At 40.1% G+C, this 18,305-nt stretch overlaps 1 protein-coding gene across 1 annotated transcript; it reads left to right on the top strand.

Annotated features, from left to right (window-relative positions):
- The first annotated feature begins 5,653 nt into the window (after positions 1-5,653).
- Positions 5,654-13,207, top strand: LOC306891273 (uncharacterized protein). Its single transcript, XM_079451371.1, has 5 exons — positions 5,654-5,905; positions 7,235-7,395; positions 11,521-11,603; positions 11,919-12,009; positions 12,096-13,207. Exons 2-5 carry the CDS (start codon positions 7,260-7,262, stop codon positions 12,119-12,121), a joined length of 336 nt encoding a protein of 111 aa, XP_079307497.1. The 5' UTR covers positions 5,654-5,905; positions 7,235-7,259; the 3' UTR covers positions 12,122-13,207.
- The last annotated feature ends 5,098 nt before the right edge of the window (positions 13,208-18,305 follow it).

Here is an 18,305-nt window from a genome sequence, read left to right as displayed (position 1 = left end):
GCACAATGGTGAGACGTGATGAAATACGGACAGAGTCTAGTTCCATACCGAGGTAAGAGGTGCTCTGCGCGGGGGAGAGCTTGCTCTTCTCCTGGTTGACCCGGAGGCCTAGACGGTCTAGGTGCCGAAGCACAAGGTCCCTCTCGCGAGTGTGCCAAGATAAGCCAGTCGTCGAGATAGTTTAGCACTCGCACGCCTTGCTCCCTGACAGGAGCTAAGGCAACCTCCACTTGTTTGAATGGCAGGACCCTGTACTGATACGCCCTTCCCTCGAACGCGAGGAACGGCCGGTGTCGGGGGAGAATAGAGACGTGAAAGTACCCGTCCTTCAGGTCGATCGCTACGAACCAATCCTGGCGACGTACCGAGCCCAGGATGCGCCTCTGCGTCAGCATTCTGAACGGCAGCTTGTGCAGGTGCTTGTTCAGGTGCCGCAGATCCAAAATGGGCCGCAGCCCCCCGCCCTTTTGGGCACGATGAAGTACTGGCTGTAAAACCCGGACGACATCATGGTTATAGGGACGGGTTCGACCGCACCCTTCGCCAGAAGGGCGGCGACCTCCTGCCGAAGTACGGAAGCATTCTCTCCTCGCCCCGAGGTGTACAGAATGCCCCGAAACTTGGGGGGGCGCCTGGCAAATTGGATCGAGTAACCGAGACGGACTGTCCTCTCTATCCAGTGTGACGGGCTGGTGCGCTACCAAGCGCCCAAGAACCGCGACAACGGGACCAGAGGGACAATCTGCCTCACCGTGCCGGGGGAGGCTGGTTTGGTGGCTGACAGTACGGTCACCTCGCACAGGGGGACCCCCCGGGAGGTTGACGGCTCTGTATGTTTACCTGCTTCAGGCGGCCTGACGCAATGTCCGGGGGAGATTTCGGTCGGCGGCCCGATCCATCCAATACACCGTCTGGACGAGAGTATTGTGGAGGAAAACCCAGGGGAGATTTGTCTCTTTGTGAGTATGTGGGCGCCGGACCCTGAAAAGGGCCCAGACTCGATGGAACGCGGCAGGCAGCGTCCTTCTCCGATCCGGCATTGGAAAGGCCGGGATTCGGGCCCAGTAAAATCTCCCCCTGGTTCGTCCCGTCAGGGCCGCTTTAAAGAACCTCTTGGCGGGCTGCTGACGGGGAACAGATGCCCTCTTCCGCGGGGGTCTACGTCTCTGCTGGGTCGTCCTCTGGGAGGTTCCTCAACCGGAGGGCCGCCGCGGGAGGGCAGGGCTGCTGGGAACCAGGCTGTGCCCGAGACCATGCCGACCTGTTGGCGGGCACGTTGCTGCGTGGCAGGATCTGTTCGATCGCCTCAGTCTGCCAGACCGCGGAGAACTGCCGTCCTCCATGATATCACCAAGCAGCCCTGCTTGCGAGATGGGCGCATCCAGAACGGGCGTTCTGGGCGCCGCTCCACTGCGCAAGACTAAGCCACAGATGCCTCTCTTGGACCACCATTGTGGACATCGACCGACCCAGTGCCCGTGCCGTGGCCTTCGTCGCTCATAGCGCGAGGTCTGTGGCAGTACGTAGCTCACTCATACGAGTTGGGTCGAACTTCCCGCCGTCCAAATCCTTCAGGACTTTCGCCTGAAAAACCCGGAGGACCGCCATGGCGTGGAGAGCGGAGGCGGTTCGTTCAGCAGCACTGCAAGCCTTCGACGAGTGTCGAAGAGCTTACATGCTCTGGACGGGAGTCTAGGTCGAGCCCCCCAAGTGGCAGCTGTCTGCGGGCACAAGTGGCCCACGACTGCACGCTCCACGCGGGGAACGTCAACATAAAAGGGGCGCATTCCAGGACTTGGCGAGCTCGTCATGCACCTCTGGGAAGAATGGTAACGGAGCGGGGCGTGGCTTTTGACCACGCCCCCGAAACCGCGCATCTAGCCGCGAGCGTTCCGGGGAGGATGTTGTTACACCCTGCAACCCGATGGACGCGGCTGCCCGGGAAAGCATGGCCGACATCTCAGCATCAGTCTCCTCCGGAGCTCGACTGCCTGACGACAGGAGATCAAAAAGAACTCGAAAAGAACGTAGCCAACCGTGACCGCAACACCCTGATTGCTATGTCCGCACACACGGGACATTGCATCAGTGAAACCTGCCTCAGCATGCTTGAGCCCCAAGCAAGTGACACAGGAATCATGGCCGTCAGACTCCGGGATGAGTCTGTCGCACCCAAGGATACAGCTACGTAGCTCGTAGACATGCTCGTAGCCAGAGGGACTTAGCTCTTAAGGTCTGTAGCCTTCTGCCGAAACGCCCAGGGGAAGTCCACCGAAAGGAGAAGTCCGCTGCTCCACGTCATAAATCCAGCAGGTTAAAAGTTTGGCGTTTTGGCGTTTTTTAATTAATTATCTCGGAGAAGGTAGGTTCTCAAGATCAAACCCCAGTCAGTCTCTCACAACGTCGAGAGACCGACTGAAGGGGAATCTAAAACCTTTATACAAAAATGTAGCTGTTGGATGCAGGAAATTACTAGGTTCACGCAAAAAGATCTAATATACAGAAAAGTATAATACAACAGAAAATCATAGAAATCACATTTAATTAACAACTGTTATGACAATGATGCAAAAACCCTTAGGATAATTATAACAAACAAAAATATACCACAATGTCAATGTTGCAGGCCTGAACTGAAGCTTGGGATCGTGGTAGCCCAAAACAAATGGCTGCTTCGCTCCTCCGAGCAAAATAAACAAATGAGCTCACCGTTGCTGTAGATCACATCGTTTCAATCTCAAAGCCACTTAGCCTTTGTGTTGTAGCTAGCTTTCCGTGACGCTCGTCTCGTAGCTGGAAAATATCGAGTTAGCCACTCAACTCGCTACCGACGTCCTCCGGAAAGAGTCACACACCTCAGGTCCTGACGAACCGTTACCGACGTCCCCCGGAAAGAGTCACACCTACGGGTCCCGACGAATCGTCAACGTTGGGTTGTAAAGTCCTCTTCACCAAGCGGACGTCCACTTTAACTCGTGCACACCATACACGTAGCCTCCTCTTTTGCGAAGCACATGCGTTAACCGTTAGCAGCTAGCCGCTACTACAGTGAGTCCCCAAACAGTCTCCAAAAGCACCCTTAACCAAAGTACTAAATGACTATAGGGGCTACCCTAGTATTAAATCAGGGTTTGTCACCCTAACTCACTGAGTGTCACTTAAACTAACATAATATGTTATTGACATATTACAGTTCTCATACGAGCTCCCATGTGCGCTTTCTCGCTCTTCTCCCTCGACTCCTCCCTCTACTCCTCGTGACCTTACAAACGATTCACTTCCATAAAATGAAAATTCCTTTTAACAATAAATGTGATAGTAATATTAACAGTGATAACATTCATTTCACTTTTACAGAACTGAAACAATTTAACATTGAAACAAATCAAAATAAACTGAATAAAATAACAGTATATTTCACATATGTATGAACTTTTTTTTCACAGGGCTACACAAGGAGAGCAGGCACTAAGCAACAAAACAATAGCACAACAATCACAAAATACATGGTACTGTCACAACCCTGAAAAACACCTAGAAAACACCTGACAAGGAGGACAGGATCATGACAATTTTACCTGAAGATTCTTAGAAAGAATTTGCTTCACAAAAGAGCATTCCTCCTTTGCATGAATTTACAAAGGAGATTGAAAAGACTAAATATATGTTTCCATTCGGTCGTCGATAGAAAACAGAGAAGAAACAGAACAGTGTCAAAAGGAGAAAAGAAGGGGAAGAACCAAGGTAAGTTTTATATTTTTAAATGAGAAAAGAAAATACCCAAATTGTAAATCATTATTATAATATGTTTATATCAGTTTATTTATATGTATATTATATCTGTTCTGAATTTTGGTTTATATCATATAAATACAGTATATATATATATATATATATATATATATATATATATCACATGACAGAAGGAAGGAGCTGTGTTTAAAGTGAAGAAGTGAGATGTGGGTGTTCAGGTGTCTCTTTGTACTTTACGGTAAGTGTCCTTAACTTAAGTGTGCATTTTGTTAAAGAAATGTTCATTTCAAATAGCTCATAACTAGTTCATCTGACTAATTTACATGTCGAAATTACATTATTTTGGTAACTCCTGTTATTGATCATTGCAAACCATACATTTCCATAATGGCATTGATAACTTGTCCTCATATTTTTGTTGGTAAATAATGTGAAAACAATTACCATCAAGTAATTTCACAATATAGTGGCAGCGTGAGTGCACTGAAAAAAAATATGCTGATACTAGTCCAATTGACTTATTTTAAACAAGTTAATTCAAGGATTATATTTTACAAATTTTGACACAAAATCATTTTATCTTAATCCATTCGAACTGGGACTACATGAATAATTTATGTTGCATGCTTTGTGTAAAACTGCATTTGCAGAGGATTTTTCTTAATTCTGTGTTGTCTTTATCAGAAAATAGAAACACCTGTTTGGTTTAATGTTTAATTTTAAATATTAAAGGAGGAACCCTTGGTCCCTTACTTAATGCCCTTGTGTCTTCTGTCTTGTGCTGGTACATTGTGGTAGTTGAGTGAGTTCTTGTGTCTTGTTAGTCTAGTGTAGTCTAGTCTAGTCTAGTCTAGTCTAGTCTAGTCTAGTGTAGTTGTGATGTTTATGTTAATAGTTAATTTTAGGCTTGTTTAAGTGTATTTAGTTTTAGTCCTGTCTTGTTATTGTTTCTCTCTCTTTTGTTATGTTACCCCTCGTGTTTTTTTTAATGTATTATTATTAAAGTCTTCTGTTAAACCCCTTACCCGCTGTCTGCACCTGAGTCCTCTGTCCTTGTCATACCCACCGCGATCATGTCAAAAACAGTGTGCACAAAATAGATCATCGGACAAATTTTCATGTTTGATATATGTTTAAGTCGCAGAAAAAGATAGTAAATACAAATGAAAAAAAGTTTTAAAGAGTTAAATGACCAATAGATTCTAATCTGTAGAAGTAACACAGTTTTAAACTCTTGTGAAAAAGGCATATTGCTTGAGGAAATGTTTCTTTTTTAATAGTTAGTTATTTACCCCAAGAAAATATTGCCACATTGTGCTGTTTTTTATCTTTGCTGTTGCTTCCATACAAATAAAAAAGTGCACAGTTATTTGTTCCATATTGTCCGCTTTGTTTAAGTCAGATATGCGTAGATGATGTTATGTGGCATTCAAAACTAGTTTGCACCTCAGTCGTTTCTTGAAACAGCGTTCAGTGCATCTACATGCAAGAGATCATGGCAGATCATATTTTTGAGCGGTCACTTGATTAAAAACAATACATTTCTAACATGCTTCACGGTGTAACTCTGATCTTGAATTATCAGAAATTCGCCTCTTAATACATTTTACAAGTGTACACTGATGGCTAAATCTTTAGCTTTTGTTAAATGTTCTTGGTTTATAAGGACATGTTTGTTCAAATTGGAAAATATTTAAATAAAAATAAGCATATAATTTGCCTTTTGCTTTCTTAAGGAGCAGGAGTTTACTTCACTACACAAGCCAGTACACCCCAGCAAGAAGGTAACAAATATACTGTTAACAACATTTACTAGAACAACAACATATAAAGAGACAAATCAGGAAATATTCCTGAAGCATGGCAAATCTCTTAAACCCTTTCTAGAGAATTTGGCATCAAGGGGAAATACTGAACAGTCATCCAGTCATTATGCATTTGTGGCTGCAAATGCCATTGACGGTCAGCCTTCAACCTTTACACATACTGCACTCTACACTGACAACCCCTGGTGGAGGCTGGACCTTCTGGATTCTTACTACATCGCTACAATTGTCATCACTAACAGAGTTGACTGCTGTGGCGAACGCCTCACCGGAGCAGAAGTTCATATTGGAAACTCTCTGGAAAACAACGGCAACAATAATCCTAGGTTTGGTTGTTCAAGTAACTTTGCATTGACAGTTTGTCGCCTTAGAAGTATTAAGTTCTTTCTGACATTTTGGTCAAAAAGTTTTTATTCACACATTGTTATTATATGACAACTATGCCATGTTTTTTTTTTAAAGGTGTGCATTTTGGGACTTTTTTTAAAGAAAACTAAAAAAGATTCTATCTACAAAATCGAAGGTTCGATCTGTTTTAAAACAGATCAAAGTTTAAAAGAAACCTCAAGGTTGACTGTTTTATTGATACCGATAGAGAGCAGCTCAAACGACGGTATTTTTTTAAAAATTAATCTCTAAAAAGTAATTTCATCCGTTCAACATTCTGTGGATAAAACAATAAGCACATCCTTTAATGCTTGAACAAGAAAAAAGCATCCTAAAATATGAAATAAGTGTCATAAAAACCATGCAAATTAAATTTTTTTACTCATTATTATATATTAATATCATGTTTTAACAAAAGTTATAAGTATTTTGTTTGTGTTGCTTTAAAATGTATTGCTTTAATGAATGTTTTGGAGATAGAACCTTATAATTCTAAACCGAAAGTGTTTATTTCAGAACCAGAAGGTTCTATCTGCGTTTGAACTGTTCCAAAATTTTTTGATATTGTACATTTGGAATACATTAAGGGTCTCTGTCTTTTTCATGTATGAAAGAGATTTGTTCCTCATATCACTTTTGCTATATGAAATACAAAAACTTTAAAGCTCAATATCTCCAACCTACTCATACCGCAGATAGAACCTTATAATTCCAAGGCGACGAGTTGTTGATGAATGATAAAGGGTATTAGATTGAGGAGGCGTTCAGAACTATGGTGTATGTGGGCGGGACAGCACCCACTCACTTTTACCGTCTCTAATATAGTGCAGAGCGCCGTCTGCAAATCCATTCCACTTGAGGAAGCTAAAAGAAGTAAACAGCCTTGACTTCGATGCTGCTGCCTCCTTAAATCCATTCCACCTGGCTCATTCAGAGTCCATATAAATTCAATTCCGTGTCGACACAGTAAGGTAAACTATAGTCGTGAATTATACAATAATAATCGAGCCATTTGTATCCATTCGACTTGTGCCATGCCACTCAATTAAAGTCTTGTTTTTTTATTTTATTAAAATGATGAATTGAATGTAACTTTTATTATTTAGAAAGGGTTGAAGTATAATGCAACAGAATTAATTATTAATTATTTCTATAAACATTGATTTATATAGGTCCATACCTTATCTATTTAGGCTTAACCAATCTGTAATGTACCTGATGCTTTGTAAGGAAGAAGTAAAAAAAAACACTGCATATAATTTTTTTAGATGTGCTGTGCTGGGAGCTGTGGTAATGGCCCAGTCTGTGTCTTTGTCCTGTGGTGAAATGAGAGGGCGATATGTGAACGTCATTATACCTGGAAGTCAGAAAATTCTCAGTCTGGCTGAAGTGCAGGTGTATAAAGCTGAAGTGCAGGTGTATAAAAAAGGTAATTCTTGCAAAACAAGCTTCTAATTACAGTCTGGTCCATTTGCAGCCGAGACATGAACCCCCTCAAAATTCTGGGGTTTTTCATCCCATGGTTTTTCTCTTTCCCTGGGAGTTATCAGTGAGTAACAGCTGTAAAAGAGACTTCTTTATGGCACTGAAGAAAGACAGGGACTTCGTCCAATCTTAGATCTGTGTCATTTAAATCAACCTCCAAGGAGAAACAGATTGAAGATGCTGACTCAGAGCATGACACGCATTTAGATCTAATAAGCTTGAGGACTTCTAACTCACCTTGCATGGAAAAGATTTTACTTTCTTATCAATCGGGTTTTGGAGCTGTCAAAATGGACGTCTCCCTCACAGGTTGGGGTTCTCGATGACCACCTTGGCCCTAATCTCTCCTGGCGCATAAACTCTTAAAAGGTGCATTAAAATGTTCTTTACAGCAATGCCACAGATTAACCATTTTTGGTTTGCCATACATGTCATGATCGTGGTGGAAGAACCCAATTGCAGGCAGCGTTGGTGATGAAGGGGTTAAACCAGGGGTGTCAAACATACGGCCCGCGGGCCGTATCCGGCCCGATAAGGCGTCCAATACGGCCCGAGGGAAGATTTGAAAAATAATACAAATATGAAATAAAAGTTTATTATTATTTTAATTAATTTAAAGTTTATTAATACAATCAGGTTTTCGCTGCCATATTATGTTTTGTTTTATTAAATTTTTTATTTTATCATTGATCATTTAATTGGGCTTCTGCCGGAACCCCTAACAAGCATGCGCATTCTAAAGCGCCGCCTACATTTCGAAAACAAAATCGGCTAAGTTGTGCGGCAAGGACTAGTGATTTTAAAATGTCCAAATAAAGAAAACTGACGGAAGAAGACGTATTTCTTCTGTGAGTTCAACGGTAGGCCGGTATGTTTAATCTGCTCACAAGCCGTGGCTGTGCAAAACGAGTAGAATATTAAACGGCACACACGCAGAGAAATATGATAAATACACTGGACAACTTCGAAAAGTCAATAATTTAACTTTAGCCTCGGAAAAAAGCAGTCAATGATCACAAAAACAACAGGGACTGATGAAGCTGTAACGCTATTTGATTGCCAACGAAATCGCAGCGGGATCAAAGCCGTTTTCAGAGGGAGAATTCATCAAGAATCGGTAATGAACATTGACAAGTCCAACCTGCGCTCTCGACTCACAAACAGACAGCTAAATGACATCATGAGATTGATGTGGTTGAAGAAAAGAGATGTCAGGAATTAAAATCATAATGCAGATGCGATCTAGATCTTTTGTTGTTAAAGGGAATTTCTAGTATATATTTAATGTTCATATCCAAAGTGAAGTTGTACTACTGTACTAATTGTTAAATATGTTAAGGCAGTTTTTCCTATTAGTGAATTATATTGTATAGCTTGTATGGTTCATATTTAATGTGACCGTCTGTACACAAATAGAGTCTGTTGCATTTTTGTCATTACTAGTTTAAAAAGTATCTGACAAAAAATATTCATATTCAAAGGAAAGGTTTTTGATTGCCTTTACCTAAACAAAATAGTTTTTTCGAAGAGGAATAAGAGTGTTATTGAACCGTTCTGAGGATTTATTAAATGCACCTTTTACAGAACAGTATGTCTTTCTAGTTTTTTTGCTAATTCATTTGTAATTTGGTGCAATATGGTTTAAAAAAGGTGATTCGGCCCGCACATTGTCACTTTTCTCTCCATCCGGCCCTTACCCTAAAATGAGTTTGACACCCCTAGGTTAAACAGAGACTTTAATATAAAACACAAAACAAACACCCACAATGGGGAGAAAACACTATCCAAAATTAAAATACAAAATTGAAAACAAATACTTCCCACATGGGGGGCAAAAACAAACTGCTAGATAAACAAACAAGAAACTAGAACTATACAAACACGATACAGGAACTAGGAACACCACATACAGCGCAGGGACATGTACAGGATACAAGTAAAACGAACGAGCACAAGACAATAGACAAGAGGGCATTAAATAGGGAGACTAACAAAGGAGATAACAATGGGCAGGTGTGGGTAATGAGACACAGGAGGAAAGCAATACTAGGAACGAGAGGGGCGGGGCCAATGACGAGACTGGAGAGAACACATATTATGTCCTGATTGACAATAATATGTTTCTCTCCACATAAAACACGTGAGTCTGTCATGATTCTGCCCCTAGACCAGAAAACCAAGACAAGATTAGGCAGAATCATGACAATACAACCATTTACTCAGAGATTCTTATAAGAACTATCTTATAATCTAAAGAACCACTACAAATAGACTTCTTTTAAACAGAAAGGTTCTTCGGATTCTTCTTTCTTTCTTTATAGCACATAGAAACACAACAGAAGTTGACACCAGTGGTTTACAGAACCACCATAAATAATTTTTAAAAGTTCACATAAATAAGAGGGCGCAAAGATATCTAAAGATTTAAAAAACGAAGATTGAACATTTTAAACTCGACTCTATAATTCACCGCCAACGGGGCAGTCGTGGCCTAATGGTTAGAGAGTTGGACTCATGACCAGAAAGTTGCCAGTTCGATTCTCAGGGCCGGCAGGTAACAACTGAGGTGCCCTTGAGCAAGGCACCTTACCCCTACTTGCTCCCCGGGCGCTGCAGTGATAGCTGCCCACTGCTCCGGGTGTACGTGTGTTCACGACTTGCTCTGCGTGTGTTCACTACTCTCTGGATGGGTTAAATGCAGAGGTCACATTTCAGGTATGGTTCACCATAACTGACAAACAGGTCACTTTCACTTCAATTCAGAGCCATTCAAATGGGTGAGATGTGTTCACGTTTGCGGCTTCCAGTTAAAAATCTAGCTGCAGCATTTTGAAGCATTTGAACCGGATTGAGATATTCCAACCTAAAGAGAGTTACAATAGTCCAGGCGCAATAAAACTAAAGCATGTGTAGCTCTTTCAAAGTCTTGAAAAGAAAGAAATCACTTTACTTTAGATAGCAGTTTAAAATGGAAAAAGCTTGTCTTAATCACTTCATAACTGTATATGTTGACCGAACTTGAAGTTTTCAGTTGGTTTGATTTGCAAGTGCATGTTGTCAGCACTTAAAGTGTTTTTTCCTACAACCACCCGAAGGACCCGAACACAATTACTTCTGTTTAAGTATAGGACTGTTAAGCCAAATTGGTTCTTCTATGGCATCATGTTGTGGGGATGAGAACAGACGCAATGAGACATTTTAAACACCAAACTGAAACCTATAAGCTAAATGGTTGAACAAATAAGAACATAAACGTTTCAAAATGAATGCATAGTCAAAGACTATATTCTCAGCCAAAGTCTTGAGTTGTGCAGTAAATGAAAACGAACATCTTGGAAGAGCTCTGGAACAAATTTTCCAGTATTATTTCTGTAAATAAGTACAGGAATAATGCCAGAAGAACTTATTCTAACAGTTACAGTGTCCAGACCGCAGTGTCCATATTTTCTTATTTTAAAATTGTATGATCATGTAATGATAATTCACTGTCATGGTTCTACCACTAGACCAAGAAAGACATGACGTGAAGAGGCAGAACAATGACAGAACCTCATGTTTTATGTGGAGAGAGGCAATTATGGCCCTTATGGCCTTCCATACACTCTCTCTGGTCTTGTCTTTGTCCCCGCCCTCTTATTTCCTCATTATTGCTGTTATGATTTCATGCCCTGCAGCTGTTCCCCTCTTGATTTGATCTCTTTATAATGCCCCTGTGTTTTCTGTCCTGGGCTGGTTCATTTCGATTCATGTGGATGAGACCCTGGCTTGTCAGTGTAGTTCAATTATTTGTAAACTGTGGTGAATGTTATCTTTAGTCCGGTCTAGTTTAGTTAGCCTGTGTTCCTGGTTATCTGACATGTTTATATCTTTTTGTTTTACGCCCTCGTGGGATTTTGTTTTATTATTAAATAATAATAAAAGTTATTCTCTTAACCCCTTACCCACTGTATGTGCCTGGGTCCTCTGTCCTTGTCTTACCTAGTCTGTGACAATACACAACTTTTAGTTAAAATCAGGCTGTTGAAAATGAGGGATTTTTTCCTTTCACTTTCCTATTTGTGTGTTCTAGTTCATCAAGTTGTTATGAGCTTGAGTTTTATCTCGAGTCTCAATGTATCTGATCCAGCAGAGCGCGGAAAACTTCTTTATCAGGTATGACACACATTTAACAAACTTTAATCGACATCTGTCTAGAGGACACACAAGTCCATCACAGGGCTAACAAACACCCACACAAACACCTACAGTATATCTGCTAAATCTGAATTGACTATTCTCCAGCTGTGTGTTGAAGTCTGGTTGCTTTTATCTACTGTATTTGCTTTGAGGTCATTTTTTACAGGCACCCCCCGTCCTTTCATTGCTTATAATAATATTTCATTACAGCCGAGTCCTATTAACTTCGCTGAGACAAGCACGTGATGCTCTGTATATTTCTATACTGAAGCAGTTTTATCTTTATTTTAGATGACGGCTGTTCTCATATCTAAAGGACACTCAAATTTCACACTCACCTGGACAAAACTACCTAAAGAAGTGATTCCGAAATCAAAGCACGGTAAGAATGTACACTAACTCAACATGAATAAAAGATATATACACACTTACCGTACTTCGTAATGTGTTTTATTTGTTTATTCACAGGTAAATGTATGAAGATCTATAACTGAATAAACAAATACGCTTTGAAAGAAGGAAATGAATGTGTTGTTGCATGGCTTGTTTACTTGTTTTTACCGATTGATAGTAATTTGTGCCGTTGTTTTCCTATCATTTTTAAGTATTTGTAGTTGATAAATATTGATGGGTTTGGATGATAAATTGAAAAGTGCTAAAGATACAAATTTTAAAGGTTGAGACAAAAATGATTTTTTTTAAGTATAGACCATTTCATCAGACGCGTTTGCGCCTGACCCCCAGTTAACTTCCGGTTAGTGTCAGGTGTTAATGAAAAACTTGTTTGACAAGAAAGATTTTAAAATGATGGTTCTTTTTAGAACATTAAGGGTTCTTTATTATTATTTAAAACAAATCACAATGCAGATAAAACAATACATGAAAAAAATCGATTACAGACATCCTAAATAGGTGAACCTTTGCTTCGTTCCATCCGGACTGCGAGACGTAGCCTAATAAACCATTCAAACTTTTGACTATTTTGTTTCTCAGGAACATTTATGTAATTTACCTTTTGCCGCTATATTGTCTTAATTTTAACCCTTTCATGCCGCGCGTGCTGCATCTCTCCCGCCAATGACGCGCGGGATAAAGAGCAGTAAAAACGTGCTTATTTTAACACCACTAGTGCAGACACACAGAGCAGGTAAATGGACACACAGCTGTAAACAAAATGCAGTGAATTTGTTTGTTAGATTTCTCCAACCTTTCAACCAGATTTGTGATATTTAATTAACCATAAGTTCTTTATCTACATTTAGCATTAGCATTATTAGTCAGCATGTAAACATTTGTGACCCTGTGAAAACCCAGGCTAACATTTAATGCTTGTATAATAATCAAGCATTGATTTCACTAAGATTTTGGTATTTTTCAGTCAATATTGAAGATATTGTTATAGCCACGCCATATTGTTGGGAACACCTGTGCTGTTCATTTTAAGATGGCTGAGATATTGTTTGATGTGTGTATGGGTGGCGGGAACATATGGCTCTTACCGTAGCCATCATAATGTTCTGTGTTTTTTTCATCTTGTATTTTGTGAATTCTTAAATTAAATAATTAAATAACACTGCATCAATAATTCTATTGTATGAACATTATTTCAAGCTACAGTGCATCCGGAAAGTATTCACAGCACTTTACTTTTTCCACATTTTGTCATGTTACAGCCTTATTCCAAAATGGATTCCATTAATTATTTTCCACAAAATTCTACTAACAATAGCCAATAGTGAAAACATAAAAGAACTTAGTTTGAAATCTTTGCAAATTTATTAAAAAAAAAAGAAAAAGCATTCACAGCCTTTGCTCAATACTTGTTGAAGCACCTTTGACTTACAGCCTCAAGTCTTTTTGAGTATGATGCTACAAACTTGTCACACCTATTTTTGGGCAGTTTCACCAATTCGTCTTTGCAAGAACTCTCAATTTCCATCAGGTTGGATGGGGAGCGTTGGTGCACAGCCATTTTCAGATCTCTCCAGAGATGTTCAATCGGGTTTAAGTCTGGGCTCTGGCTGGGCCACTCAAGGACATTCACTAAGTTGTCATGTAGCCACTCCTTTGTTATCTTGGCTGTGTGCTTAGGGTTATTGTCCTGTTGGAAGATGATCCTTCTCCCCAATCTGAGGTCCAGAGCGCTCTGGAGCAGATTTTCATCATGGATGTCTACATTGCTGCATTCATCTTTCCCTCGATCCTGACTAGTCTCACAGTTCCTTCCGCTGAAAAACATCCCAACAGTATGATGCTGCCACCTCCATGCTTCATTGTAAGGATGGTTTTGGCCAAGTGATGAGCGGTGCCTGATTTCCTCCAGACATGACGCTTGCCATTCAGGCCAAAGAGTTTAATCTTTGTTTCATCAGACCAGAGAATTTTGTTTCTCATGGTCTGAGTCCTTCAGGTGCCTTTTAGCAAACTCCAGGCAGGCTGTCATGTGTCTTTTACTGAGGAGTGGCTTCCGTCTGGCCACTCTGCCATACAGGACTGATTGGTGGAGTGCTGCAGAGATGGTTGTTCTTCTGAAAGGTTCTCGTCAGAGACATGCTGGAGGTCTGTCAGAGTGACCATCGGATTCTTGGTCACCTCCCTGACTAAGGCCCTTCTCCCCCTATCGCTCATTTTGTCCGGGCAGCCAGCTCTAGGAAGAGTCCTGATGGTTCCAAACTTCTTCCATTCACGGATGATGGATCATAGGGACCTTCAATGCTGCAGAAATGTTTCTGTACCCTTCAACAGATATGTGCCTCAATACAATCCTGTCTCGGCGGTCTACAGACGATTCCTTGGACTTCATGGCTTGGTTTGTGCTCTGACATGCCCTGTTTACCATGGGACCTTATATAGAAAGGTGTGTGCCTTTCCAAATCATGTCCAATCAACAGAATTTAGCACAGGTGGACTCAAGGAAGATCAGTGGAAACTGGATACACCTGAGCTCAATTTTGAGTGTCATGGCAAAGGCTGTGAATACTTATGTACATGTGCTTTTTTCGATTTTTATTTTTAATACATTTGCAAAGATTTCAAACAAACTTCTTTCACGTTGTCATTATGGGAAATTGTTTGTAGAATTTTGAGAAAAATAATTAATTTAATCCATTTTGGAATAAGGCTGTAACATGACAAAATGTCAAGCGCTGTGAATACTTTCCAGATGCACTGTATGTGTGAAGACCATCTTACCACCCTGCCACGGCACCATTCTTGTGTCATGGGGACATCTAAGTTTAAGCTTACAGTATTGGATAAAAGTTTATTTCGTTATGACTGAATGTGACACAACACAGATGTGACAACTAGGCACGTGACATGGAGGAACCAATGAGACTCATAATTCTTGATATGGCGCTGATGTGGTGCCCCATTAGATAAAATCTTATCCATATAGAGTCAAATGATAGTAACTTATTTTGGTAAACTTATTCTCTCACTAACTTAGAAGACAAGTATTACAGTTTTTCTCAATTGCAAACACACCATTCATGAAATGATTCACCAATTCTCTCACGACTATAAACACATTCTCACAACTATACACCAACAAAAATGTCCTCATTTTGCAAAGCTTCAACCATGTTCTCATTCAGAAAACACATAATATAATGAACTGAAGTGTCACAATGTCAACTCAAATAGCATTTATCCACCAGTAAACATTCAATAGCATAACTTATGACACACAAATCGGAATCCCAGCACAAAAATAGGAGAACAGGTGATGGTGCTTCAGAAATTGCATCCTGGAATCATTTACACGCCTTTATACTACTGTAACAAGGTTCAATAAAAGGAAGGAAGGAGGCGGGAACCGGCGAAATGATAAATTAAAATCACTTTTAATTAATAAAAATCAAACGTAAATAAACAAAGCCGACAGACCCCTGCCGGCAGCACACACAAACCATAACAAATGTAAAAAAAAGTTTTCTCTTCAAACAAGGAAAGAAAAAAATGTTTGCTAGCTAACATTTAGCATGCATTACCAACACTGAACACCAGGTGTCAATGTCGGCTGTCAGTTAGAATGAAATCTTAAACTGACAATGGTTTCTATGCTGATATATCGTTTAATATCATTTTTCGTTAAGGTAACTTGAGTAAATGGTATTTGTTGTCATGTGTTACAACTCCAGCAATTTTTGTAGTCTAACATGTCATATTCGAAGCTGCGATGGCCATATTTTTTTATATTAAAAATAACATGTGAGGCTCTGAATGAATATACAGCAGTTTAAAACTCTTCTGAGAGTTTGGGTTACAAATGTATAATACATTTACATTTAGGCATTTGGCAGACGCTTTTATCCAAAGCAACTTACATTGCATTATCCTGTACATGTTACATAGGTATCTGCAATCCCCTGGGATCGAATCCACAACCTTGCGTTGTTAACACAATGCTCTTACCATGGAGCTACAGGAAAACTGTATAAAACAATTAAAATAAAAATAGATTAATATTTTATACACCACAAATCCACAGTTGGTGCCGTGTCAGCCGAAAGTGGCTTATAGTTAGTGCGTTTCGTCACCTGACCCTGAGGTATCTTGCTCAAGGCCCACACGACGCGGGTGGGTTGAATTATTTAGGTCATGATGAAAATTACTAACATTTGCCACATTTGAAACCCCTGTAAAAATCTCAAGACAACCATGTGTTAATATTTCTAAATTATTACTCTTTCTTAGAAATGAATGTCACTTTAATCAAGAAAAAATTGCATTTTAAGTCAATCATCTGCAGAATTTCCTCTCTCAATCAGTAATACATATGATAAACAATACCGCCATGTACCTGAAACCGGTTTAAATCAGGAAAATAGATTTATATAAATGTATGGCTATACCGCCCAGCACTGTCTTACAGGCAAATTTATGTCTCAATTGTGATTTGCAGTTAGAATCAAGATTTCCCATTGTAAAATGGAAGGCTTCTAATTTGTGAACTGATCTTTTAGACCCCAAGGGATTTACCTCTTCATATTCATCAGTGTACAGATGTGATCTTACAACATTAGGATCTAAGGCACATGTGTGAAACTGCGACAAACATTCACATAGCATATCCCTCTGCCTGTCTATGAAGGTAGAGTAGTAGCAAAACTCGAGAGCACGTAGATGTGAATTTGAAAACTTGTACAATAAATATTTGCACTTGTATGCTACAATTTACACTCACAGCTTCGATGTGAAAACCTGTAAATTAAAAATCTGAAGTTGAACGCTGAGATTTGCACTCGCAGACAATAGTCACAAACCTGTATTCTGAATTTGAAGCTGCAGACAAGTAGTCACAAATGTGTAAAATGACAGACACAGCTATACAATGACAGAAACAAACTTGAAATACATATTTGCATTTCTTCTTACATTCACATATTCACAGTAATGTCAAGTTGTTATGACATATACACTGACAGGTTATGATGTATTGGTTTATGTCAAGTTGTCATAACAAATTTATGTCAAGTTGTCATAACAAAAAATTGTAGCATACAAGTGCAAATATTTATTGTACAAGTTTTCAAATTCACATCTACGTGCTCTCGAGTTTTGCTACTATTCTACCTTCATACCTGTCCAGCATAGTTTGATTTGGGTTGTTATAAAGATAGTGCCAGCAGTATGCTTAAAAAGTGTTAAATTCGCCTGGTTTTATTGAAATTTGTGATCTGGGTCAAGATGTTGGCGAGACGGATGTTGAGGAGGATGTTCCTAATACAAGTTGACCATCCAGTTGCAGAAATATGCCGATTAATGGCCAGTAAAATTATCTCCTCTTCACTGGAAAGTTTTTAGGCACAACCATTTCTAGGGTTTACAAAGAATGGTGTGAAAAGGGAAAAACATCCAATACGTAGCAGTCCTATGGGCGAAAATGCGTTGTTGATGCTAGAGGTCAGAGGAGAATGGGCCGACTGATTCAAGCTGATAGAAGAGCAACATTGAGGTGGAGGGGCTACAACAGCAGAAGACCCTACCGGGTACCACTCATCTCCACTACAAATTGGAATAAGATGCTACAAAGAGTTCACCTAACTTCCAGCAGGATAATGCCAGCAGTTTATTACAAATGTATTGGCAGTCCCAGGAGAAGTCATCATATACAAACAGTTTCTCTCTTATATTTCATTTATTATTTTTTTTTATGTACAATAACTAAGCAGTTTTTCTTCTAGGTAGAAAGCATAGCCACATGTAAACAAACATCAAATCAAGTGCACACATATTTTACAACTGTTTAAATAGTACAGCTGCTGTCATGATCATGTCATGTCAGTCCCGTGTGTTTTGTGTGGAAAGGGGCATCATTTTGGTTTTTCATGCCATGCTCTCTCTCCGGTGTCACGTCCTTTACTCCCGCCCCCTTGTTTCCCTGTTAGTGGGGCATTAGTGTTTAGTCTTGTCACCGTCCCTTGTCCATCTTTCCCTTAGTGTTTCATTCCCCTCACCTGCCTCGTGCAATCCTCCTGTTAACTTTCCCTTAGCGTTTAATTCCAGTCACCTGCTGCCACTCTCCCTGTGTTAGATTAGATTAGATTAGATTCAACTTTATTGTCAAGTCAGCTTTTTTTATATAGCGCTTTTTACAATTTTCATTGTTACAAAGCAGCTGTACAAGAAAACATTGACTATAAGTAAAACATAAAAGGTTATGGAAGTCAAAAC

This window comes from Barbatula barbatula (assembly GCF_947034865.1).
Source record: "Barbatula barbatula genome assembly, chromosome: 1".
Lineage (NCBI taxonomy): Eukaryota > Metazoa > Chordata > Actinopteri > Cypriniformes > Nemacheilidae > Barbatula > Barbatula barbatula.
The sequence above is the reverse complement of the archived record's forward strand: the minus strand, read 5'-3'. Positions and strand labels throughout refer to the sequence as shown.

Coding starts and splice junctions, on each gene's coding strand:
- LOC306891273 (XM_079451371.1), top strand. CDS start 7,260: ATGGCCCAGTCTGTGTCTTTGTCCTGTGGTGAAATGAGAGGGCGATAT. Junction 7,396..11,520: donor AGTGCAGGTGTATAAAAAAG/GTAATTCTTGCA, acceptor TGTGTGTTCTAG/TTCATCAAGTTGTTATGAGC. Junction 12,010..12,095: donor GATTCCGAAATCAAAGCACG/GTAAGAATGTAC, acceptor GTTTATTCACAG/GTAAATGTATGAAGATCTAT.